This window comes from Trichoderma citrinoviride, assembly GCF_003025115.1.
Source record: "Trichoderma citrinoviride strain TUCIM 6016 unplaced genomic scaffold BBK36scaffold_11, whole genome shotgun sequence".
NCBI lineage: Eukaryota > Fungi > Ascomycota > Sordariomycetes > Hypocreales > Hypocreaceae > Trichoderma > Trichoderma citrinoviride.
Window position 1 is genome coordinate 160,432 of NW_020194719.1, and position 25,572 is coordinate 186,003.

Below are 25,572 nucleotides of genomic sequence, written 5' to 3' on the forward strand. Positions count from 1 at the left end.
TCTACTTCCTCCACTAACGCTACCACCGCCGCAGCCGCTTCTCGAAACGCTGGAGCGGCTACGCCGCCTACAAGAGCAACGCCAGCGCGAGCCTCTTCGGCTCCAGGAACAACTCCGGCTTCGCCTGCAACAGCGGCAGCTCCGCCATCCGCCGCTCCGGCTCCACGTCCTCCACGACGAGCTCCCGCCACCGCTGCCACCTGAAAGGCCTCCGCCTCTCCGGCCACTCGGTCTAACACTCCGGCGCGACCCTCGCCTCGACCAACGCGAGCGCCGCCCTCTCCCTCCCCACGGTCCACTACAACGACCTCTCCTAACAATCACCACTACCCAAACACCACCACAACTCCCCCCTGAATGCAACGGTAACACAAAATTCTCACAAAACTAAACGAACCAATTTCCCTCCCTCACCACTCTCTCTAGTTCAGTGCCAACTCTCCCCTCTTCTCTTCTCTCTTCTCTCTCTACTACATCCTCACTCTCTTTCTCAGCTCACCACTAAGAATTTCTTCCTCCGACTACTACTAGAAGTTCTAGCCGAAATACTAGTACGTAGAGGGTGATTTCCCTGTTTGGGGAGCCTGGGAGCGGCGGGGAGGTAGTCTTGTCAGACTATCACGAAGATCGTAATGTACTCATGATGATCCATCTATGGTTCTGAACTGTATAAAGTCAATTTTGACCGTCTCTTTAGTTCTTCCCATCTATGATCACAGTGATCTTGGGTGAGTGTTCGGTTGTAAGGGAAGGTTCTATCCGGTTCCGCGTACTACACGAGTAACCCTCCCGACTACCGCTGTCAGGCTTTGGCGGCTGAAGGCGAAAAACAAGGGGCGGCGCCCTTCTTCGCGTAGTTAGAGCAAACAGAACTAATAAGCTGCAGCACTTGACAGAGAAAACGCTGCTCACGGAATTCGCATGTTCAACGTAGCAATTAACGACAAAAATAATACCAACATAATCTACACTTATATACATTTTTATATAGAGTACGCTCAGTAGAAAGTTGGAGACAAGATCGACCACACATTTTCGTCCCCCTTTGTTTCTAGTAGTCCCTATAGAAGAACGTCTGAGGTAGACGGAGTACAGATCAACATTTATGTCATATGTTTTGAGATCGTTCAGATTAGGCGCGGCAGCGAAAGTTTGAGTTAAGCTTTTATAGCGTTCGTTATCAATTTTGTTTGTGGAGGTACAGAAGTCCCCCTACCGCGCCGACCGCGACCTCGCCCGCGGCCTGCACGCCCAGGCCGACCAGGGAGGCGACGAGCCCATTCCCTTTGTCGAGGTCTACGTCGACGTGCCCCTCGAGGTCGCCGAGCAGCGCGACCCCAAGGGCCTCTACAAAAAGGCCCGCGCCGGCGAGATCAAGGAGTTCACCGGCATCTCGGCGCCGTACGAGGAGCCGCTGAATCCCGAGATCACCATCAAGACGCACGAGAACACCGTCGAGGAGTGTGTTGCGCAGATTACAAACTGGCTCATCGCCAAGGGCTACATCCACGGCCCCGAGGCGCAGGTGAAGAACTAAAAGGAACAGTCTTATGACAACCAGGAAGCTCTAAGATGGAAGAGAAGAAAAAAGAAAGAAAAGAGACACGAAAGGATCAAAAGTGAAATCATTCATAGATGTAGCACAAGTCAGTTCCAGCCGGGAGTATGGAGAACATCACCACCTGCAGGATTCGCTAGACTAGGATAACTGCAATAATCTCGTCATCGTTCCTGAGCAAGGCAGAAAGGCAAGTCTTATTACGGAGATGGCAATAAATATAGAGTACAGGCGTATGACGCTTTTTAGAAAAAAAGAAACAACATCTACACCCACTTCAGGGGAATTCGGCCTCGTAGTACACAAAGGCCGTGTACTCGTGTCCCTCGCCAGTCCCCAGCCCTGCCGCGGCCATCTCTGAGCTGAGCGCGGCGTCGTCTTTGGTCACCCTGCCGTGCTTGTCCCTTCCAAACGCATTGCCGCCGAGATATGAATACTTTGCGTCGAGAGCTGCCTTTGCCTTAGGAGCCAGCTTCGACGTTGTCTGCATCACATGTAGTTAGCCTTCTGTACATTAAAGAAAAGAAAAATCGTCGACATCATGCTGCATACCTTGATCAAAGCTGTGGCATAGTCCAGCGGCAGTCCGTATCGCAGCACGGCCTCGACAAAGACGCGCAGGGTGAGCACATGGATCCAGATCATGACACTCTCGCTCCATCCAGTCCGTCCCATGCGCAGGGCCTCGCCGCAGACCTTGCGCTCCTCGTTGGTCACACGATCCAGCTCGCGCTGCTCTTCCTCCCGGCCGCCCTCGACGTACTTGTACTGGCGCGGCGTCCACTTTTGTTCTCGACACTTGTGAATGAACTCGGCGCTGTGCTTCTTAAACGTCACAACGGCAAAGAGCGTAAACTCGTCATCGTGGTCGACTTCGACACATGATCGGGGCACTACCATGGGCGACAGCGTTTCGTAGCTCTTGATGAAGTCCTTCTTCGCATTCGTCGGCACGGCAATGAGGTGTGTCTCGAGGTACTCGGAGTCTTGGACGAGAAGCGATGGCTTGACAATGGGGGTGAGGGATCTCGTTGCGAGATTGCCACTGCGGCCCGAGGCAGGTTCAATTAGCTAGGAACAGGCGTGGCAATGCGCGGTGCTTACGTCTGTCTCCTTTGCAAAGCTGCAAGGTTCGTCTTGACCGAGTTGTACTGGTTGAACTTGGACTTGACATCATTGTCCACAGTGTTGAGCTCCTATGCCACAAGTAAAGATGAGAGTCTGTTCGCCAATGTCGGTCTAAGGGTACGCAGATGAGTACCTTCTGAAGAGTGCTGATGAGCTCGGCTATGGGTTTGTCGGCTCGGTACCTCATCTTGTTCCAGCTAAAGTTGCGCAGGTAGTGATCCGTTGGCTCTGCCGCATGTCGTCAGTCTCCCCCCATCAGGCCCAGGGCACAGAAAGGCAGAGTTTGGCTCGACTAACTGTCATTGACCATCTTGTAAGACGCCATTCGATCCTCATCGTTGTTGAGCACGGTACGCAGGGAATCTGCCACCTTGGCGACGACGGATTGGCACGTCGAGTCCAACTTGGCCAGGTCGTCGGCTTGCTGCACGAGCAGGTCCAGCGTCCCGATCTTGAACTCTGGAATGTTGAAGGGCAGGACAGTTCCGTTGTCCGGCGTGATCGTAGCGCTCAGGGAGGAGATGGCATCGTCGCTGTCGAAGGCGCTTTGAGGCAGCGATACCAGCGCATACTTGGTGGACATGGCGATGTTCGACTCGGCAGACGGAGGTAGAAGTAGAGCCGATGAGGAGGAGGAGAAGCGACAAAGGACAGAGTCGGAGTGGTGAGCGAAAAGAAAAGCAAAGAGGGCAGAGACAGTGGCTGAGGTGAGGTGCCTCTGGCGCGGATACTCGAGGAAAGTATCTCAGCTCGCTCTTGCCCTGAAGATGGGAAACCCCGAAGCAGAAGAAGAAGGAACGATGGTTGGTGTGGTTGTGATTGGAGTCGTAGAGTCGGCAGGAAGGCAGTTCGCAAGCAGGTCCAGTGACAGTTCAGCTAAGCCCAGCTCCAAGCAGTTGGGAGTGGGGGCCGTGAGAGCCTAAAAGTACCGGCTACTCGAATGTCGTCAGTCTTGCCATCTGAAACAAGAGGGCAAAGTAAGTATCGGATACCCAGCCCAGTCCCCGCTAGTCCTATTCGAGAGTGGGGAGCCCCCGTTAAGCACCAGCCCCTCGCCTTGCGTGGAAGAATCTCGGCATCTGCGTCAGTTGCGGTGCATCTTCCGAGCAGTATGCAGCTATCGAGATCAATTTGCTCCCTCTGTCGCGCGCTGCATCACCCCCCCGTACATGCATAATACGGCGTCACAGCGCTACAACTGCATACAATACAGACCGCGCTAGTCCCGTCTCGGCAGCAGCACTCAGTGGGAACTACGACAGTCCCAGACTAGCAGGAAGAGAAACGATTGCGCCGTGCACCGCCAAACTTCTTTGTCAGGCCATGGACATCAAATGACAGCCGCCTGCAACGCGCGACATCACGGCCTGTGACGGCGATACAAACGACTGCTGACCGCTCCTCGGCTGCGGACCATGTGAGGCGCCTCGAGACGGCAATTCCAGCGCCTGTTTGCCCGCCCTCTGCCCTCTGCCCTCTGCCCTCTGCCCTCTGCCCTCTGCCCTCTGCAAGCCTCGCCTTGCCTCGCCTTGCCTCGCCCAGCCCCGGTGCTGGACCAAGCAGACGAACGACACAGCGGCAGGGCTTCCAAGCTCCCATCCTCTTCCCCCACCCTCTGCCGGCCCTCTCGAAGCTCCAATTCGCCCGGCCCTCGCGCTGGGCATGAGGCGGTCTGCAGGCGCATCCTCCCAGCGCCATGGCCGCAGCTCCTGGTTCGTCTCTCGTTCTCTGTGTCGTCGTTGTCGTGTCTTGCCGCCACCGCCCCATCTCGTGTCGCCTTCTGACCTGTCTACGCCAGCTTCTGCGACGCTCGCCATCAGCAACTCTCCTCCGCCCGGGGACTCGCCCGCAAAGCCTGACGCCGCGACGGAGTCGTCCGCAACTCCCGGCCCCCAGTCTGAGACCCCGATCCGCACCTCTAGTCATGGTATGTGTAAGAGGCGAGGAAGCTCTGCCCGACCCCGATCCCCGATGCCCGGCTTGGCAGCAATGAATTGTAATGCTCATCGCAGTGCCCAGATGTGACCGACGTCCCGGACGGAGCCTCCATCCACACGACGGATGGCCGCGTCAAGAACCCTGTGCCCAGCAAGCTCAAGGGCAAGGCCGACAACAAGAACGGCAACTTTGGCGTCATGCACATCGACATAAATAGCTCACAGGCCGCCCTTCGAAACGCTGCCGCAAAGCGTACAAGCGAGGAGACGGAGGCTGCGGCGAGGCTGGCCAACATGCGCGGCTACCAGTCCATCAAACGCAGCAAGCTGGCTTGGATCCCACCGTCTGAATCGGATCCGCGCTCCTCCGCCCCGGCCTACGGGGCTACACAGAATGGCTACCTGAACACCGCCTACCCTCTGCCTGCCCGTGCTCTTGGGCCCTTGCCGCACGAGGCCAAGGCGGAGCAGGCCCGTCTTCTCACGCTGCTACGCAGCTTGAATCCCCTCGTCGTCGTGGATCAGCTATGCAAGGCATTGGCCTACTTTGGGGGCATTCCCGGGGCTCCTTCTTCCCACGACTGTGTCTTCCCAGAGAGCCAACGCAACAATGGTCAGGGATCCATCTTCGTCGGCTGGGTGGCCGAGATATTCCCTCCTGTCGAAGGAAACCCTACGGCAATAGCGCCGCACCCCTCGCTCCAGAGCGCCGAGATTGTCTCTGCTGCCGCGGCCGCCGTCGCTGTCGCCTCTTCAGATATGCCCGCTTCGTCTCAGCCTTCGACCCTGTCCCATCCCGCCACCGCCCCTCCCGCTCAACCCACCTCCACAGATCCTGCAGCAGGAGCTTCCAAACCCCCGGAAGCGCAGAATGCCCCCGCTGCGACTCCCGTCAAGAGACCGAGAGGACGGCCAAAGGGGAGCAAGAGCTCCAAACCTCGGATCGACAAAGGCATCAAAAAGTCGGATTTGGCGCACCACCATGCGTCCAGCCAGGCGGACGGGCATGGCTCACACAATGCGCTCAACCTGTCCCAGAACGAACCGGGATCCAGCGAGCAGCGAAATGGGTTGCCTAATCCGGCATTTCCTGGTGATATCTCAGCGCATCTCGACCCCGACTCCAGCATCGTAAGCACTCCGGGGACAGGCAAGAAGAGGGGTCGACCGAAGGGGTCCAAGAATCGGCCAAAGAACACTCCAGATGCAAGCCAAGCGGCGGCGGCCACGGACGCTCCTCAGAATCTGCTACCCGCACCGGCAACCTCCAATGCAATCGCGCCCTCGCCTTTATCGCACAAGTCAACGGGAAGTATGAATAACATCTCGTCGTTTGCAAATACAATGCCACCCAGGGCGGATCAGCATCAGCAGCAGAACCCCTCGCCGACGATGCAAGAGGGTGCAGCTGTGCAGCACGGCGGACACATGGGTGTGCGGAATCCTCAGACGAGCCAAACAGCGAGCATTCCGGCTGTCAGCAGCTGGGCCGGCTCGGGAATGCAGTCTCTGGACCAGTATCGCTCGGCCAACAACCACTCGCATCCGAAGAAGAGGAAAGTCGGCGACCCAGCGCAGGTGGCTAGGGATTCCTTGTCGGCAATCACAGCCCCCGATGCCTCCTCACAGATGCGCCACGGCGATGAAGCATCGTTGCAGATGGCTACCGCTGATTCGGCCACCATGAAGCGCCGGCGGGTGTCGCGAGAGTCGCTCCAGAACCCCATATTTAGCAATATCGACACTCAGTCCGGTCGAGTGGGCATGAACACGTCGCCAATACTTAACAACAGCTACAACAGCATCTCCCAGGCCATGGCCACCAATAATTTTGACAGTCAGCTGGCCAGTGCTGCGGTTAGGAAAGCCTCGACTCAGCAGCATCTGCAACAGCAGCAGCAGCAGCATCACCCCCAGCGGTCACCAACACAGGCCCAAGGCCAGAATGTCGGCCAGTCGCTCCAAAACCAGCAACAGCCGCAGCAATTCACGTCACAGCGGCCACAGCAGCAGAATCAGGGGATGCGCCCACCACAGCTTCAGCAAGGAGGACACATGCCGCCGGGGTCTTCGAGACCTAGGCCGGGCCAGATGTACGGCAACAGCCCTACAGGTATAACCTCGCAAGGGTTCTACGCCCAGACAAGGCAATTGCCAGGACAGCTAGGGCACGTCGCCGGCGGCGGTGGCGGCGGCAGCTTTGCTAGAGGCGCGGGCAGCGGTCAGGCGGCTCAGTTCGGGCCCTCGAGCATGGCGAGGCAGAGCTCCGACGACCGCGCCGTCAATCTGTCGCAGCAAGCGGCTCTAGCCGTCTCGCGCAGCCAGGCGGGCCAGCAGCAGACGCCCACGGCTCGCCACCCGTCTTCGGGCTTCACCAACGGCCAGCAGGTCTCCGCGACATCGACATCGGCATCAGTGCCGACCACATCGAGCCTGAGCCAGTTTCAGAACTTTGGAGAGCACAGCTACCTCGACATGGACTACGGGCTGAACGAGCGCGACGTCCAGGACGCCGCTGCGGCGTTTGGCGACTCGACGCAGCTCGAGGCGGCGCTGGCAGATGGGAACATGAGAGAGAGGCTTTACCAGGCCATGACCAACCGCCAATAGGAGGGCAGCCTTCTCTTCTGGTGAAGAGGAACAATAATGCAGCGTTTGCTTGCTGGCCGAGCCGGGGTTCACATTTGGCTCATACATCGCATTTCGGCGTTTTCTTTTTAATCATGAAGAGACAAGAAAAAAAAATGAGCAAAAGCAAAAAAGTTTTTGATACGCATGTAACGTGGGAGAGGACCGGTCTTTTCTTTACCTTTTGCCTTATCACACGAGGGTTTTGTTTCTCATTTGACTGCAAGAAAAGAAAGAAAATGTGTATTTCTGTCGATTTTTACAGGGAAAGTTGTTTGGCGCGCGGGTGTGATTCTGGAACGGACAAGAGGAGTTTTTCAAAGGGCAAAATGGGTATCTACTTTTCTTCCGATCCAATGTTTCCGTCTGTCTTTGTCTTGATGGGGACTCCGTCTGTGTGTTTTCCAATTGAGAGACGTGGGAAGGTGAATTGTGTGTTTTTTTTTTTTTTTCTTTTTCTTTTCTTGATGTTTGATGTTTCGGGAATGGATGGGGGTCAGGGCTTTTATATGTACTCCGTACGTCGCTTGGACATGTTTTGAAAGACAACGATGTGAGATGTCTCTCTGTGTGTATGTGTACGTTTTGCAAAGATGGGTTCTCTTGTCTGTCTGTCCGTCTTGTCTGGTGGTGTTGAATGGGGTATGATGAGTTTTCTACGGCGTCAAGTCTTTTCTTCCCTTGAATGTCTGTCTTTACGAAACGCTCTCGTTGGAAAGGGGTTTATCAGTTTTGTTCATGAGTCGAGGGAAAGCGAAGCGTGAGATACATAGATAAAATGCCAGGAATACGAATCCATCACTTACACAAAACGGACAGGGAATACCCTTTGCCACGCCCTCTCACTCTTGGCAATGCAGTCACACGATTCAACGTAAAAAGTTCCCTTGCATGTATTGTATGTTTAAAAGAATTTCTTGTTTTCCAGTTTTTTGCACATCAGCGCTACGTAGGTCAAGAGAAAAACAACAAGTGCAAACTTTGGTAAACTGAAAGAGAAAGAGGAAAGAAGGAGCTGTATCAAGAACCAATTGTGTGTGTGCGGAAAAAAAGGACAACGACAAAGGCTCAACAGGCTAGATAAGGTAAGATCAGAAAGAGAAACTTGTCGCAGTTCTATGGCATTCGTCGAGCAATAGACGGCCCCAGCTCCGTTCAACAACACGCGTAAGAAATGGAAACGCAAGATATAGGAAATCTTTGATGGTTAAGAACAAAGAAAGATAAAGGAGTATGACAGCGTCCCCATAAGAGGAACCGCGGAAACAAAGACAAAAGACCACACTTTGTTTGAAGCCCAAATAATCCACACCCAGAAATACCTCAACGGTCTCGCGAGGGGTATTTCTCCAGATCCCAGAAAAGCGTCTCTTCCAATCCCGAGTAGTAGAACATGAGAACAGAAAAAAAAAAAGTGACAAGATATAAAAACGCCTGTAAATGCTTCTTTTGGTGTCGACGAGTGACACGCAACAACGCAAGGAAACGTGGTATATGCCAATGCAATGATGGTGCTTGGCTTGGAAAAGGAAAGATGGCAAGCTTCGTTCAAAAAGCAAGCGTATATGGGAGACGGAAACGCTGTGAATCCGTGTATGTGAACTCGTGTTCGTGTATGTATCGGACGAAGAAGTATATGACGGAAATGGTAGGAGACTGTTTAATCCGCATCGTCACCGAGGGCCGAAATCGGGGGCCTGACCGAGTCGGAGATCTGGCGGCCGTAGCACCACTCGTCCTCCTCGTCCAGGCCGTCCTCGCGAATAAGCTCCAGCATGACCTGCTGGTTCCGCTTGATGTCCTGCGGCCGCTTCACAATCTTGCGATCCAAGATCAGGGCCTCGGCCGTGGTCAGCCAGATGCTCTGCAGCGACGGCAGGTCTCCCAGCAGATCCTTGGCCTGGTCGCGGTCCAGAGGCGCCATGGGCGCATCGGCCGAGAGGCTGGTGTTGAAGACGCTGTAGGGCATCTCCATCCCGGAGGCGGTATAATCCACCGATCCCCACGGACTCCTGCGGCCGCTGTCGCTAAACGATGATCGGTGCGGTGGCCGATCGCTGCTGGTCGACTTCTTTCGACCAAAGCCCTTCAACAGCCGGCCCTTGTTGGAGGAAGCCTCATTGGCAGGCATCTTGGTGAGAGAGGTGTACCAAGTATCCACGGCAGCCCGACGGTTGTTGTAGCCCTTGGTCTCCCACAACCTCTCAACCTGACGAAGGCCGCCGAGGCACAGAATCGCAACATGGACCTCGTCCGGCGGTCGCTCCCTCAGATAGCCACGCAGCGATCGCTCCACTCGACCAACGTACGTCGGCGGTCGCAGGCGGCGGCAGAAGGACGAGATGACGAGAGGGAAGACTTCGTGGACCCTCAGCAGCGTCCGGTCGTCGTACATGTCCATGATCTGCTTCTCGATCGGGTTCACCGTGTACGGCTCCCTGGTCAGGCCGTGTCCGTTTTCAGCAATGTACTGCAGGTGCAGCTTCCGGTACGTCTCGAAGAAGTGGAAGACGGTGAAGAGTAGGGGTATCAATCGTCGGCGCATGCGCTCGTGCTGTGGTGCGAATGCCAGCCTCTGGGCTTCCGTCTGTCGTAGAAAGATGTCCTTGGTGATCCATTCGCACATCAAGTATGAAAGCTTCGCCGCGACATGCAGTCGATGCCACAGACTGCACAGGTAGTGGAAGTTAATCTCGGAGTTGTCGGGCACGGGATAAAGGCGAGTGGCATAGGCAGGTATGTGGTCCCGTAGTAGATGCCGGACGATGAATGTTTCGTTGAGGGTGATGCGCGCGTGCCATGATTTCGAGGCTAGTCGGAGGTTAAGAATGTCTGTCAGGGGGAGGGATGAGATGATTTGGAATTGGAGCTCGGTCGGCAGTCCGAAAAATAGCTGGTCGAAAGCGACGCTGGAGGGAGCAGATGTCAGTTAGCAGATGTGACTCGACTGGGGATGGCGATTCCTTTTCAAGGAGTCTCTTGCTCTTCCAAAAGAATGAATTCTGTCGTGACGAACCTTTTTCGCGTCGAATCCGTCGAGGCTCGTATGGGTATAGGCACAGCGGTCGAATCCGCATCGCTCTTGGTGTGCTTTAGGGTGACCTTTTGTCGGATGCCGCCAAAGAAGCGTCTATTCTGCTTCGAGTCGTTGGGCTTGACGGCGTCAACGTCCGGGACCTTTGCCTCTCGCAGGGGCAGGATGAACCTCGACGTCGCCTGGGCGTTGGCGGTGATGGTGGCCGTCGTCGTCGTCGTCGTCGTTGTCGTCGAGGCGCCGGAGTCGGCAGATTCGCGGCTTGCGTGCAGCTGTTGGAGCTGGTTGAGCTTCTCGAAATAGCGCTCGGAGGCGAACTCGGTGAGGTGCGGCGGATCCATGGCGACGCGCCGGGGAGGGTGTTGTTGGTGGTGAGGCTCAGCCATGGTGGGCGACGGAGACGAGGTGAACGAGCGACGAGATACAAGAATCTAGGGGTGACGAGCGGCCGCGGCCAGCTCGGGGAGTTGAAGGCGTCTCTATTGTCGGACGCAGGGAGACAACAGCCGTCTGAACATGGCGGGGACCGGTAGTATGGCGAAGCCGCCCAGCAGGGAGGGAGTAGATGCAGAGAGAGGAGAAGAGGAGAATGAGGGGGAGCGGAGGATTGCGGCGACTCCAAGGGCGGTCGTCTGTTGTCTTTGGCCGGTTCGTCTCGTCTCGTCTCGGCTCGAGTCGCTCTGCGGTTTTGGTGTAAGTCCAGGCAGGTGCAGAGTCTGGTCGGAGGCGGCGCGGTAGAACAGAAATGCTTTGTGCGGCGAGAAGGCGGGCAGAGACACAGGTCAGAGGCTACGCGATGCAGGACCGGGCAAGGCTCTCTTTGGGGCCGGAGGGAGGAGGAGAAGATGAGGTGTGGACGAGCAGAGGATTGCGATAGGGAAGAGAAGCGTTCAGTGGAGAGAGACTGGAACAGAGCAGAACAGAACAGGGCAGTGGAACAGGCAGGGCTCTGCTGGGGGGTACCTGCTCGTCCGTACTGTCTGGTATTACCGCGGGTGCTATCTGGGTAGGTATCTATCGCTAGGTGGGAGGCGGACGGGGAGGCGCCGGGGGTGCCATTTGGGGGGGATCCGGGAGCGCTGTGCTGTTTGGGGGCGCGCAGACGCTGTAGTTTTGCCTACAGGCGGACAGTGCAGTGGCAGAAGAGCGCCAGAAGGGGGTGCCCGAGGGTGCCAGAGGGTGCCGGGCTGCAAAAGGGCGAGGCGCTGCCGCGGCGCTGATTCGCCCAGGACGGCGGTTTGGCCGGCGCAATAGTGGAGCTGCTGAGGGAAAAGGTGCAAAGGCTGCTGGAGCCAGCGACCGAGAGCCACGTTGGGGGGGGGGGGCGCGGGCACACCGTGGCCACACGCGGTCCGACGCACCGTGCAGCCGCCGCAAGCAGGGGCTCCTTGGGGCTTCCTCGTGGCCGCGCGCAGGGGTGGGCAGAGGTAGCAGAAGGCGCCCCGTACAGTGTGCCGTCTGCCTTGGGAGCGGCGTCCGGGGCATTATCTGGGGCGGGAGGCTGTCATTGGCACTCTGCTGTGCGCTTCTCCGCTTCCTGCTTCGAGAGGCTTGTCGCCATGAGCAAATCGGCCCTCTGTGGGCCAGGCCAGTCGGGCCGCACAGTAGCGCCGCGAGCAATCCGCACGGTGGCGGATCCCCTTCTGCCCTTTGTACTCTCGAGAACACTCAGTGGACGCAGAACAGGGGAGCGATAGCAGACAATTGAACTGAAAGTCCACGTCGAAAGAAAAGAGGAGATAAGGTACTGCGTGCGTGATGACTCGGTTTTCCCCGAGGTACCTTCCGAGCGACGTCTTAGTGCAGTGATTGCAAGTACATTCGCGCACTTGCACCCGTCGCGTGCACTGCTGAGATTTTTCTTCTTTACCAATCTGGCATTTAGCCGAACCGCAGTCAATCACTTCTCCCCTCTATCGTCAGCCCCAGAAAGGAAGAAACCTTTGCGCGACGTCTACAGTGCGTGATAACGTCACAGTACGGGAAAGAAAAGAAATAGGCTACTACCTAGATAAGGTACTAAAAAAGAAAAAGAAAAGAAAAAGGGAAAAGAGAAAAGAGTAAAAGAGGGAGCAAAAGGGAAAGGTCTACGGAAGCAACCCGGAGCTGCACTAGTACAAGTTCAAGGGCAAAGATGCCTTGCTAGACGCAAGTAACTCGTACCTCGTGCCCGCAACGTTCCCAGAGCCACTCCATCGTTTCTTTTTGCATCAAACGGAGGTCCCTTTTTCTTCCCTTTACCGAGCCGCAGGGCCTCGCTAGCCCAAACGCGGCCGTAGCGCCTGGCTGCCCATTCGAGCGGCTGTCTGGTCTCTTTCTCCTGGTGCCAGCCTTTTTCCATTTCCATCAAATCTCGTGCGTAGGTACATGTAGGTACTAACTTGAAGGTATAGACGCAAAAGTACGGGGTAGTACCACTCCGTCCCTCCGTCCGTCCATCCGTATCGCCCTCTGAATTGCCTGGGCTTTGGATTCGACGGGCCTGACGCTACATACTTTTGATTGACTGATTGCTTGCTTGCTTGCGTGCGTGCGCAGAGCCCGTTCGGGCCACCATCGCGATCCACTGCCGCACAGCATCCCCAAGCTGGTCGTGGCTCCATATGGCTGCGCTGCCAGGCCGTGGAGATGGGCTATAAGGCTCGCGGCAACGTCTTGGGGAGTTGAACCACCATGGTTGCTTACTACAGTTCGGTAGGTATTACGATGCGGACAGATGCTGGTGGCGAAATGCGCCTCATCATGTTTTCCTCAGCCGGGCCTGTTCACCTGCATCGTCTCCGTCTCCTCTGCATCACTTGAGCTTCCTCGTATTGCCGTGAGGCCGTGCGTTGTCATGGCTCCTCAAAAGAGAGGACAAGAGGAGGAGATGGACGAAGAAACAACGCACACCAGCCGCCTGCTGCTACTCGTACTGCTGCTACGACGAATAGGGCACCATGCCTCCCCAGGCCCGAGCAGATGCCACTTGTGCGAGTCTTGTTTTCTAGCTTCATGCGCGTGAGAGAGCGAACACACATCGTCCTCCGTCCGTCTTATTCGCACATGGCGCCGTCCACGCATACGACGACTGATATAGCCAGTGCTACGCGGCTCCGACGACGCTGTGGACTCTCAATTCCCGACGTCCCCTTTGCATCCTTTCCCCAAGCGCGGGTTATTCAGCGAGATTGGACGCAATGCCTACTGCCTGTACACGGAGATGATCACGGTCTGCTATCTCCTTCCGTCGTTTTATGTGTCTATTCTCAGCTTCGACTTGGTCCACCTGGTTCTTGGTTTCGTCCGATGATAACATGCGCGCACAGAAGCAAACTTCAAGGCTGCGGGCATGACCTCGCCAATGGCAGGTCGACCCGTCATTGTGAGCCGATGGCTTCCTGTGTGGAATGCTCCCTGCCATGCCCTGCTTTTCACCACATCATCCCGGAGTCTGGAGCGCCCAACATGGCCCATCCTATGCTGTACGCCAACCGACATGCATGAGATTACCCTTATCCATGCATCACGAAGCCGACGTTGCGGCGCTACCACCATGGGATGGCTAGCCGTGGCGTCGCGGCAGCCCGTCCCGGCCGAACTCCCTCCCTAGCTAGAGATGGAGATGGGCAGAGTCGAGGGGGTCACCGTCAATGCTTCGTACACCACGGGGATAGGCAACGAAGGCAGACCCGGCATGGAATGAGAGAGCAGGCAGAGGGTCCTCGGTCTCGAAACGCCTTTGGTCAGAGCGGGAAACCAGGACGAGGAGAAGACGAGACAAAGAGGGAGGAGGCCACCGCGGCCCTACTCCGGCCGTTCTGGTGTCTCATGGAATTGTCGATCCAAACACGAGAGGACAAGACTGCAGCCGCGAGTGATGAGTGGCCCAAGTCCATGTCCATGCCTTTACCCCGACAAGCAGGCTCCCCACACCAACCAGGCCTCGTCGGTTGCCATTGGGAAGGGAAGAGAACGTTGCGCAACAGAGGAGACGATGGCAAGTCACCAGGTGCTACAATGTACCTTTGGCACGTCGCATCCCCCGTGCCTTTGCCTGTGTTGAGTTAGGATCTCCATGCCGGGCTGCCTAGGCAAGCGTCACGGAGCTGGCGCCGGGTGCTGGCTGCTGGTGTCCCGGTTTGCTTTGATGATGGTGATGGGCGGCCCGGTAGATGGGGGCAGATGATGAAGTCATTGCATCTGGAAGCCATCGAGCAACTACCGAAGGTGCCGCCCTTGTTTTCTGGCTGAATGTGCCGACATGCTTCCAAACAAGGCAATGCTGTGGTGCCCCAAACGGACAAGATGTGCAGTGAAGAAAAACAAAGCTGTGAATCGCGTACAAGAAGTTGGAGAAGAAGCAGTGAGTCTAGAGTGATGTGGAGTGTGTATGACGCTTGGCGTTGTGTCGGCCTTGCGGAGTCTCTATATCGGGGATGCTTCGATATCAACACTTGAAAGGCAGCAGTTTCTTGTTGCACGAACCTCTGGCCAAACAACTGCCGTACCGGTATTAGCACTCGTCAAGCCGTATGTACATATACTAACGGTAAATTAAGGTACTGGTAAATTCACATGGATAATTGCCGTCAAAGATCGCCCGCATCAAGTGGGCATTTAAAGCACCGTGGCCGTTTCACGTTCATGGACTGTGGCCGGCAAGCATCAGTTCTGGCGATCTTATCAAACAGAAACTCAATGCAAAGAAAAAAAGGAAGCCCCGGTATTAGTTCCGTCACGTTGAGTTCAGGTTGCTGCTATTCCGTATTAAGCAGTCCCGCGAACCTGTCAAACCGGAGTGTCTCCAAAGATTACCTGAGCCAAAAGCTCACTTGTTGGAGATGTTCCGTACAGTGCTGGCCTTTGTTTGTGAGAAACTCTTACAACTAAATAGAGTGTTCTCCAGAGAACATGGCGAGTCAGTATTTCGACGACTTCCCATGCATCCGGCCTTTGCAATGGACTGCAGTGACGTTGCCCATCAGATACTGGTACTACTAGTACTACGAGTACATGTAGTAGTAGCTCTATCAGACAGGTCTCCATATTTCTGCATGCCGTCGTCGGGAAGCTCGGAATGGGGCTCATTGTTTTGTTCGTCGTAGATATTAATCAATGGCTTCCATTTATTTGCGATGAGAATAGAGTACAGTAATCAGAAAATAACCTTGTCTCCAACAACACCGCAGCACTGGAAAAGACAAAGGGAACTGGATGTTACCGTATTATCATGTTCTGTTTTCGTATATAGCAAGTTGGCATCGCTCGGAACAGTGGCAGTAGACAAGATGGAACCATGGCTGGACCGGGATGACACAGTAGCACCGATCCGGAGCTGAGGAATTTCGCGTCGAGCTCTGTTTTCCGGGAGCTCATTCAGGAGGTTTCTTTTTTTTTTACTCTGCACGGTAGCATCAGGGTGTGTCATGAGAAGCAACACTTCGAAGAGCCCAGAGTACGGTGTTGTTGTAGTGGTATCACCTCCAAAGATTGCATGTGAATCGTGCAATTGAAAACAACAGGCAGCGTGCAAGCCCGTATTCCGGGTCCCAGAGCAACCCTTGACTGTAACGTCAAAGAAAAAGCTGGCAAATCTCGCCTCACCCAAAGGACCGATACGGGCCAGCCAGTCAACTTCCCGATTGGAGCGGGCGACGTAGAGCATCTCAAAGGGATTTAGGATCGAAAGTCGTGCGTCTTTTCGTTGCAACGCTGCAAGCTTTCCCATTACAAACGAATGGACGGATGGCATGATGGTTGCTCCCTCGGAGGATTTGAATGGCAAGGTTTGTTTGAACCGAATTGCCCGGCGTCCACTCGGATGCTTCCGTGGAACCAAACCACACCTTCTCATTCTTTCCACTTACTGCCTTATTCCAAGGGTAGTCTTGATGAAACTTCAAAAATCCCTTTTCTCCCTTGCTGAGAAGAAGAAACCTGGGCTAAAAGCAATGTCACCTCAAAACTCAGCTGCCCGTAGGCCAATTACTCGTATTGGCAATGTGCACGTTCCTAATCGAAGCACGTCCACAATGCCATTCTCGCCGAATTGACCGAGGTGATCAATCACAGCACAGACGCAGCGAGGAAGGCCCGGATGAGAATTCCACAAAACAAAAAGGCGCGAGTAAGCCTACAGCATCACAAGGTGATGTTGAGAAGAAGACACAAGGACAACGAAGATGGGTCGGAAATATTATCCGATGGTGCATTTTCGCCCTATCAGGCGTGCTACTTGGCAGCAGTAAAATAATACAGTGCATGTATTGCTATCAGGGGAGGTCGGGACCCGTTTATTGGTCTCGGGCGGACTATTTGCGTTGGCTTCTTTTCTTTCCTTGTTCCCACTCACGATAGTATACTACTAGTACTAGTAGTAATACCGGACCGGGAGCTGTTGGTGACGGTCATTGATGCTTGAATCCACGGGGGAGGGGCCCGTGGAGCATATCGCCGAGGGCAAAGTGGGAGCCCACGGCGATCTTTGTTTGACGCCGGTCCTATTTCTCCGTGCGACGACGGCTAGCAGTATCAGCTGTGGTGGCGATACAGTACTACTAGCCGAATACTGTGGTCAAGATAGCAAGAGTATCTCCAGAGATACTCCAGAGATAATCATGCCGGAATGACTGCGGGCAATTGAAGCTTAACTCGCAAGAACATTGTAAGCAACTCTATCAAGAACATTGTAAGCAACTCTATCAAGAACATTGTAAGCAACTCTATCAAGATGGAGAATACTACCACTATCACCTACCTACGCACCATCATCATCAAGCCTTCAATTATCCGCCCAGTTTAACCGGCCAAATCTTCCTAGTACTACTACTACTACATAGCTGAGCATATTTGATGGCACACAATCTCCAAGCTTGACTCGCACATGGCCGGGTTCGTGCAGGAAAACTGCCCGCACCAATAAAGTGCCGTACCTTATTACGATACACGCCGTGTATTACAGCAGGAGGCGAGAAAGGGAAGAGCATAGAGCAGAGAGAGGGGGGGGAGAGAGAGATAGAGAGATAGAGATCTCGGTGAATTTAATCTACGGCTTCATTCCGGTGGCATTTGCCGATTTGGGGGCCATCGTCGAAACTTCCCAGTAGTAGTAGTGCAAGTTTGATGCGAAATCAGCACTGTGCATTCGAGCAAAAGAGCAGGAATCCCCGTTCCAATCTCAGCTGACAGGACAGGCACTGATAGGCACTTTTCGGCGGCTCTCGGGTGGCGAACGGTGGAGATTGTGGAGGGAAGATGGACGGCGTTGAAGCGAACCGGAAGCACCAGCGAGACGAACAAGCTGCAGACTTGGCTTTTTTGACTGCGTGAGACAAAGAAGCAGGCATTACCTGGGAATAGTAATTGTCTGCCCGCTGACTCATCACTGCTGAGAGCTGGACCGAGAGGAAACAAAGAGGAAACATTGAAACCCCGTCTGATGCTTCGTCATGCGCGCTTTGCGGGTTGATGCTATTTTTATAACAGCATAATTAGGATATATAGCATCACAGATGGGGCCAGCATTGGGAGCTGCAGGGGTCGGATTGGGAGCCGCACCACTGATAAGCTGGCCTTGGACCCCTCTGGAGTGACATTTGGCCCATGACGGGATGGTGAAGGAAACAAGACATTTCTTGGTGACGATGGACCACGAAGGCGTCACCTTGGGGTTGAGATCAAGACTGCCTTTGCTTCGGTTCGGTTCTATCTTGCACCCGCCATCAGAAACTGTCTGAGGCAGTTCGTGCCTGGACCAGAACGTCATCGGATAGAAAGGGCTTGTGTTGCATGTCGAGGTACGATAGTTCGGTCATCCATGGATCTCGACCCTAATTCCGGCCATTACAAATGGCGATGCTTGAGCCGACGCTGTGCCGTACCTATACAGAGTATGCGGAGTACCTACCGCCGCCAAGGGGCAGCAGAAGGAAAGCAAGGCCGGAGTATCAAAGAAAAGAGAAAAGAATAGAAGAGAAAGAGGATAGGTATCAAGCAAGCAGGCAAGCAAGCAGGCAAGCAAGCAGTACGAGTGCCTACAAACAACATCAACATCAACTCCAAGAAACCGCATCATCATCGTAACCGCACGCAAGCTACCTCTACTTAGTACCTGCTTTGTATCTGTACTTGTACATGCCGTAAACCCCGACCCCCCGCGACCCTGGCCGGTCCTTTCCTCCAATCACGTCGCCGCAACAATGCAGAAGCTCGACTCTTTCCTCCATCCACAATTGCTCAACCTCTCTCTCTCTCTCTCTCTCTCCCTCTCTTTGTCCATCCCGGAGCAGCCATCATGTACCGTGAATTGCGACTCTAACGGCAAGACGGGGAAAAGAAAAAAGAAGAGTGAAAAGAGACCAGACAGGCGGGACGGAGAGGAGCAGGGAGAGAGAGACACAAAAAAGATCCCCCGACTCTTGCCCCGAGTGTCACCGAGAGAAGTCATCATACTGGTTACACCCCCCCGGGCGAGCGGACATTTGCTGCGACATCCATCCCTTACCCTCGTGCCTCCAGACGGCTTTCGGCTACGTGCTACCTTACCTTACTTGCTACTTTGCGACTTGCGACCTGCTGCCGACCGCCTGGAACTTGACTTGGCCCAACGAGGCCCTCTTTGTCTCTGGTTATCAGATCAGCTTCTCTCGCCATGGACCCATCCTCGGGGCCTCCTCGGCCACCGGCTGCTGCTGATGCTGCTGGGCACGAGCACCAGCATGAGGCCGAGCCTGGCCTTGTCCGGCAAGAGGGGGAGGAGGAGCAGCAGCAGCAGCAGCAGCAGCAACCGCGGCACGAAGCCGAACCTCAGCCCGAGCTCCATCACCATCACCAGCCTCGTCAGTCTCAGTCCCAGCCTCAGTCCGACCAGCCACCCGCCGTCGACAGCGCCGTGGTCGCCAGGGACGACGATGCCGACGACGACAAGCTCGCTCCCGCAGCCCCCGACGCGAGCTGGGACACGCCTCCCGTGGCCACCCATCTGGCTCGCTTCGAGTTCAGCGATCATGGCACCAAGATCTTGATGGTCGAGTGGTATCCTGGTGCCCCCACCCTGGCCGGACAAGATACGACGACGACTCCTAGCGTCGACGTCGTCTCCAGCGATAAGGCCCATGACAGCACCGTCGTCGACGCCGCCGCCTGGGAGGTCTCTTGGGCCGGCAAGTCGACGTTTCTCCCTGCCAGGGACACCGACGACGAAGACGACGCCAGGCGCCGCGTCTACTTCATGCTGCCCCCCGATGCCCCCGTGCCAGCGACCGTGACGATTGCCTGCCCCGGCCGCCCCAGCCTGGTGCTCAAGCCGCTGCCCGCCATCTTCCCCGAGCACTTCCACGCCGAGTCCGGGCCCCGGGGCGTCCTGCACACGATATGGGCCAAGAAGCGCCTGCGGGAGCTCGAGCTCGAGATGGAGGCCGAGATGAGGGTCAACCCCGAGAGCGTCGGCCTCGAGATGGCGCTGGCGGAGAAGCAGTGGATCGTGGACAACTTCCTGCGCGCGCCTCCCTCGCCTCCTCCCGCGAGCAATGCCACCGCCATGGCTCCCCGCTCTCCCGTCTCTGGACGCCTTGGCGATAAGCTCAAGGGCTTGCGCCTGGCCACGTCGCCGGCAGATCTGGTGCCGAGCCCAGCAGGTAAGCATCTGATACATACCTGTCTCATCCACCACCACATGACTACATATGCCATCCCCTCGCTTCGCTCGTTCAGTCTCGGACTAATACAATGAGTTGCCCCGAAACCAGCAAACACCTTCACCAGCCCCGATAGTCAGTCCCACATGCTGTCCCCCCTTGGGGGTGACATTGCCGTGTCGTCCTTCTCGGCCATTTCGCGCACCCGCCCAACCGGCCCGATGTCCCTTGATGCTGCCCTCAAAGGCGACGCAGTGCCCTCGCAGCCTGACGCGCAGGATGCCGAGGATGACCTATTTGCCCTGCCCATGAGCCCTAGAAGCCCGGACATGATTAAGAGTCCCTTTAGCGCCCTGGGCGTGGGCCTCTGATGGGGGAGAAGAAGAAGATACCTCGCCTCCTTCTTCCACTTTGCTTTTGAGGAAAGCTCTGGGGGAGAAGTGAGTGTGCGAGAGTTTGAGAGAAGGGGGGGAGAGAGAGAGAAAGAGAGGAGACCAAAATTCCATATCCAGCATTTGCATATACCTTAGCCTGTTGTCAATATTTGTAATATTTTGATACGATACCCTTGAACGCAATCGTTTGTTTTATAGTCAAGGCGGCATTAGAGAGTCATCGACGATAGACATCTTATACACTCCATTGAAAAACGGTATCATGATTTCCCATCATGTAGATTTATTATACATGTACCCAAGGCATTACCTTGATGGGCAGGCTTCTATGTAAACTCCAGCTCCATCCTACCTAGTGTTTCGCTTCAACATACTATAGATTGGTACATGAAAGATTGGCGTTTGACGTGATCCCTGAGGCGTAAAAGAGCTGAAAAAAATAGACGCCTTCTATAGAGGACATCTCGAATCGTTCTACCTCTAGTAGTAGCCCGCAACGAGATCCGTGACCATGCTATTCACGACAGAAAAAACAGTAAAAGACACGCCCCAATAACCGGCTTCAAAACGATCCCGCTGTTTCCCAACCAGAAACGCCCAACCCCCATCCATCATCGCATCATAACAGGCAATCCCACCAGCAAAAAAAAAAAAAAAAAAAAAAAACACAGAAAGCCCCAGAAAGCAACATGCCCTCACCTCCACCCCCCAACCCTCCCCTCGTCCCACCTCTCCTTCCTCTCCTGCCTCAGATAAAACTGCACCTTGGCCTCCCTGTACCTGCGAATCCACTCGGCGGCCTCCCTCTCGCCCGCCACCCCGGCATCATCAGCAGCAGCATCCAGGAAGCTCTCCTCCATGGCCTGGCACACGCCGGCCTGCTCCTGCACGCTCTGCGCAAGCAGCTGGTAGAGCGCGGCGGGGCTGAAGCGCGCGAGGGCCGTGTCCATGTCCGTCTGGCGCTGGCGCCACTGGCGCTCGAGGGCGTGGCTGGAGAGCAGCTGGGCCTGGGTCGCGGAGCGCTGGCGCGCGAGCCGGGCCTCGGCGTCGAGGAGGCGCGCCGCGAGGTCCGTGTTGCTGGCGAGGGCGGCGGAGAGGGCGGCGTGGGAGGCGGCGAGGGAGGGGTGGATGGCTTGCGGGGCGTGGGTGAGGGCGTTGAGGAGGGATGGGCTGGAGAGGATGTCGGCGATGTCTTGTTTTCTGTTGGGACGGGGCCTTGTCAGTTTACCTATACTCTCTTCTTTTGGTCCGGGGGGGAATCTGGATTTTGCAAAACTCACGACTTGTCTTGGACGACCTGCGGCAGCCACTGGTCGCCTGGATCAGGAATCTCGGCCGCCGCTCTTGTTGTGGCTGACGAAGAAGGAGGAGGAGGAGGGAGAGGCGGCGTCGCGGCGGCTCCGGCTGCGGCTGCGGTCGAGGAGAGGACCGAGGCCCGGTACTGCTGCCCCGCTTCGGAGAGGGAGGACGGCGGATGCGGAGGCGCGCCGGAGGTGGTTGTTGTTGGCGTGCCGATGCGGCTGGGCTCCTGGCTGCTTGGCTTCGGGGGCAGGATGGGGGGCGTTGGGGCGTGCGAGTCTGGCGGGAAGCTGGACATGTTGGGCGTGAGGAAGTCGTGTGAGGAGGAGGGAAGAAGGGGATGTGCGGTGGTTGAGTAGTTGAGGTTGAGAGTTGAGGTGAGGTTCAAGGTAAGGTATGATGATGACGGAGCTTTGGGGTGGATGTTGGTGGGCTTGTTGGTGGCTGGTGGGGGTGGCGGCAGCACTAGGACGGATTCAGCTGTTAGAGGCCTCGATGTTCGATCTGATAAAGGGTCTACACCAAGAGAAGACAGACGTTATATGCCTATTATTTAGCTGACAACTTCAAACAAGTGCTGTGTCCTTGATATGCATCACTCCCGCATCGCGTTTGGGCCCATCTGCAGATGGAGATCAGCAGCGCTGCAGTCCTCGCTCAACACCCAGACTTTGTCAAGTTCGCCCAGCAGACTACTACCCTACACTCGTCTTAAGAGTTGTATAGAATCAAGACCAGAGGCATATACTAGCCCCCTCATATATCGTTACGTCTTCAAGCATGCACAAAGTAGCATCCTGTAGCAGAACATGCCAAGCAACCGAGTTATGTCCACGCGACGGTCACATTAGCAGCACCCTCATAAATGAACTGCCCACCTCTCCGTAAGGCTTTCGCCCGGTTCCCCGGCTTTCGCTTCCGCGCCATCACACGATGATCAAGGAACTTGACAAACTCTATAAAACTCATTTTGGAGCTATCAACAAGTGGACAGTTGCACTGGGAAACCAAAAGACGTAATCATTGACAGAAATTTTATAAGTGAAGGTTCGTATAAGGCTCTTCCGGCGTCGAGCCGACTTGTCCCGAAAGTTCCAAGCGAGCTCTCATCTCAAGTGGCCGGGTATAAGTCGAAGGATTCTGGCCTCGCAGCAAAGGAACCGCCAACAAGCCAATCACAGATACTCCAAAAAGCCCATCCACACTTCTCGTATAACCGTGTAAATGTGCTGGATAAATGTCCCATCGCCCTCGACTAACAACCTGTATGGTACCCAATGCTGATGCTATTGTACTTGATATGCGCTGCCATCACATCGTAATGTCAAGTACCTATCGTATGATGACAGCTTGATCATACCAGAAGCCACGAAGCTTCGCATACCGAGGGCAATAGATGCGTCATGATCTACGAAACACCCCATCCGTTGGCAGCTGGAAAAGAAACCATTGCCCCGAATGCCCTCACTCGCCGGTCCCCGCGCTAGGCATGTTAGCCTTCCCGAGGACCCGAGCGATCATGAGGTCGCCCTGTCATTGATCTTCAGCTTCTCGGATTTGCACGTTGCATAAAGCCAGCCCCGATCTGCTGTGTCCAATGCCTTCTTCTTGCACCTTTTCTTCCCTTCTGTCGTGAACGTCCGTGGTTGTGAGTATGTGAATGAACTCACTCACGATCCCGTACTTGTCAACTGGGTCAATCGACAGATATCTCACAGATACACACCTCACCTCACCAGAGGCCGAAAGAAGGATGGGCTTCCTCGAGGCTCTGGCCCATTATGTCTCCGTCAAGGCATTCGTCCTCGTCACAGTCGCCCTATGGATGGCCCGAATAGCCATCAACCGTATAAGGGAACATCGCAAGATCAAGAGCATCGGCAACTACGGCCATACCCTCCAGCCTCGTCTACCATTCGGTAAAGAAGAAATATAAACACCCGTCTACCACTCACACTCAACTCATCCACAGGCCTCGACTTCATCTACTACGGCGTCCGCTCCACCATCGCCCACAAGAACCTCGAGCTATGGCGCGATATCTTCTTCGGCGGCGCCTCCTCCTCCCCCTCCCCCTCCTACACCTGCGAGATGCGCATCCTCAACGAGCGCGTCGTCCTCACCGCGGACCCCGAGAACGTCAAGGCCATGCTGGCCACGCAGTTCCACGACTTCGGCAAGGGGCCCAACTTCAACAGGGAGTGGGCCGAGCTCCTCGGCGACAGCATCTTCACCACCGACGGCGCCCAGTGGCACGACAGCCGGCAGCTCCTGAGGCCGCAGTTCACCAGGGTTCGCCTGAGCGACCTGCACTGCTTCGAGGCGCACATCCAGGCGCTGTTCAAGGCCATGGCCAACGGCGGGCCGTTGAACGGGGAGAACCAGGAGGTTGACCTCTCAGGGGCTGATGGGCGACGGCTCGACATCAGCGAGCTCTTCTACCGATACACCCTCGACGTTGCCACCGACTTTCTGCTGGGCAGCGACGTCAAGTCCTTGTCGTATGTTTCATCATTTCCGCTCCGGCATCTCATCGTCTTCTTATCCTCTCCCCCCCTAGCTGACACCGAGGTCTCTCTCCCCAACGACAACACACACAGAACCCCCAAGCATGACATCGCAGACGCCTTCGCCGAAGCCCAGCGCCTCCAAAACATCATGGTCCGCGCCTCCCGCCTGCGCTGGCTCACCCCCAAGGGCGCCTACCGCGCCCACATCCGCACCATCGACACCTTCGTCAACGGCTTCATCCAGCGCGCCCTGCGCATGAGCCCCGACGAGCTCGCCGCCCGCTCCGACGGCAGCAGCAGCAACAAGGGCGGCTACACCTTCTTGCACGCCCTCGCCGGCTTCACCCGCGACCCCAAGGTCCTGCGCGACCAGATCCTCGCCGTCCTCATCGCCGGCCGCGACACCACCGCCGCGACCATGTCCTGGGCCATCTACGAGCTGAGCCGCCACCCGCACGCCGTCCGCCGCCTGCGCACCGAGATCCTCGAGACCGTCGGCCCCTATGACGACGGCAACCGCCTGCCCACATACGAGCACCTCAAGAACATGCCCTACCTGCGCGCCGTCCTCAACGAGACGCTGCGCCTCTACCCCGCCGTCCCGTTCAACCTCCGCGTCGCCCTCAAGGACACGACGCTGCCCCGGGGCGGCGGGCCCGACGGCGCCGAGCCCCTGCCCGTCCTCAAGGGCACGAGGATCGGGTATTCGACCCTCGTCATGCACCGCCGCCCCGACCTCTACCCGCCCGCCTCCGAGGCCTTCGCCGACCCGGCCGTCTTCAGCCCCGAGCGCTGGGCCGTCTGGCATCCCCGGCCGCACGACTACATCCCCTTCAACGCGGGCCCGCGCATCTGCATCGGCCAGCAGCTCGCGCTGACGGAGATGAGCTACACGCTGTGTCGCATCTTCCAGCGCTTTGAGCGCGTGCAGAGCTTCATGGCGGAGATTGACGGGGGGAACCCCTTGCTCAAGTCGGACATTATCCTGTCGCCGGGACACGGAGTGCATGTGGCCTTTTGGGAGGCCAAGAAGGGAACGAACTGAGCATTATGATGTGTATAAGAATGCGAAAGCAGGCTTGGACAGGACTGATGACAGACAGAAAGAGAAAGAAGAGAGAGAAAAAGGACGAAGATGGGGGTGAGGAGAGAGGAAAGCGTGGTGGGACGGGTGTCTGCCTCGCCCCCTTTTTGTACGAGTATCACGATCTCACGCACTGAGCTCCCCTCCATTCTGTTTAGTTTGGCAACAGCTGTCTTACATGCCGGGATACCAAGGGTCAAATGATGAAATACTTCGCTATGATGAGAAGCCTATGCGGTAACAGTGCAGCCTGAAAAACCCCTTTGGTCAATTGTAGCAGACACGGAAATACAAAGGAGAAAACCAGAAACAACGAGTAAAGTCATACATGCCAACTGTCATAAGCCTTATAGACACCAACCCCAGGCTCACCATTCAAATC

General features: G+C 56.0%; 7 protein-coding genes across 7 annotated transcripts; 4 read left to right on the top strand and 3 right to left on the bottom strand.

Moving 5' to 3' along the window:
* Nucleotides 1–1,207: 1,207 nt before the first annotated feature.
* Nucleotides 1,208–1,537, top strand: BBK36DRAFT_1178269 (P-loop containing nucleoside triphosphate hydrolase protein; the record flags this gene model as incomplete). The annotated part of the gene is made up of 1 exon (XM_024896124.1): nucleotides 1,208–1,537. A coding segment is annotated over one exon (330 nt), but the record flags the coding sequence as incomplete, so codon positions are not given.
* Nucleotides 1,538–1,835: 298 nt separating this feature from the next.
* Nucleotides 1,836–3,269, bottom strand: BBK36DRAFT_21752 (ATPase, V1 complex, subunit C; the record flags this gene model as incomplete). The annotated part of the gene is made up of 5 exons (XM_024897925.1): nucleotides 1,836–2,042; nucleotides 2,111–2,603; nucleotides 2,663–2,754; nucleotides 2,820–2,914; nucleotides 2,984–3,269. 5 exons carry the CDS (start codon nucleotides 3,267–3,269, stop codon nucleotides 1,836–1,838), a joined length of 1,173 nt encoding a protein of 390 aa, XP_024747425.1.
* A 1,113-nt stretch (nucleotides 3,270–4,382) lies between these two features.
* On the top strand, nucleotides 4,383–7,233 carry BBK36DRAFT_21753 (hypothetical protein; the record flags this gene model as incomplete). The annotated part of the gene is made up of 3 exons (XM_024897926.1): nucleotides 4,383–4,398; nucleotides 4,485–4,613; nucleotides 4,706–7,233. 3 exons carry the CDS (start codon nucleotides 4,383–4,385, stop codon nucleotides 7,231–7,233), a joined length of 2,673 nt encoding a protein of 890 aa, XP_024747426.1.
* Nucleotides 7,234–8,911: 1,678 nt separating this feature from the next.
* On the bottom strand, nucleotides 8,912–10,671 carry BBK36DRAFT_1142943 (hypothetical protein; the record flags this gene model as incomplete). The annotated part of the gene is made up of 2 exons (XM_024893558.1): nucleotides 8,912–10,160; nucleotides 10,268–10,671. 2 exons carry the CDS (start codon nucleotides 10,669–10,671, stop codon nucleotides 8,912–8,914), a joined length of 1,653 nt encoding a protein of 550 aa, XP_024747427.1.
* Nucleotides 10,672–19,244: 8,573 nt separating this feature from the next.
* On the top strand, nucleotides 19,245–20,258 carry BBK36DRAFT_27282 (hypothetical protein; the record flags this gene model as incomplete). The annotated part of the gene is made up of 2 exons (XM_024898001.1): nucleotides 19,245–19,977; nucleotides 19,999–20,258. Coding segments are annotated over 2 exons (993 nt in total), but the record flags the coding sequence as incomplete, so codon positions are not given.
* Nucleotides 20,259–20,992: 734 nt separating this feature from the next.
* On the bottom strand, nucleotides 20,993–21,861 carry BBK36DRAFT_1089299 (hypothetical protein; the record flags this gene model as incomplete). Its single annotated transcript, XM_024889000.1, has 2 exons — nucleotides 20,993–21,497; nucleotides 21,578–21,861. Coding segments are annotated over 2 exons (789 nt in total), but the record flags the coding sequence as incomplete, so codon positions are not given.
* A 1,488-nt stretch (nucleotides 21,862–23,349) lies between these two features.
* Nucleotides 23,350–25,151, top strand: BBK36DRAFT_1123812 (cytochrome P450; the record flags this gene model as incomplete). The annotated part of the gene is made up of 3 exons (XM_024891108.1): nucleotides 23,350–23,515; nucleotides 23,569–24,097; nucleotides 24,197–25,151. The coding sequence occupies 3 exons, from the start codon at nucleotides 23,350–23,352 to the stop codon at nucleotides 25,149–25,151; spliced, it is 1,650 nt and encodes a 549-aa protein (XP_024747430.1).
* Nucleotides 25,152–25,572: the final 421 nt, after the last annotated feature.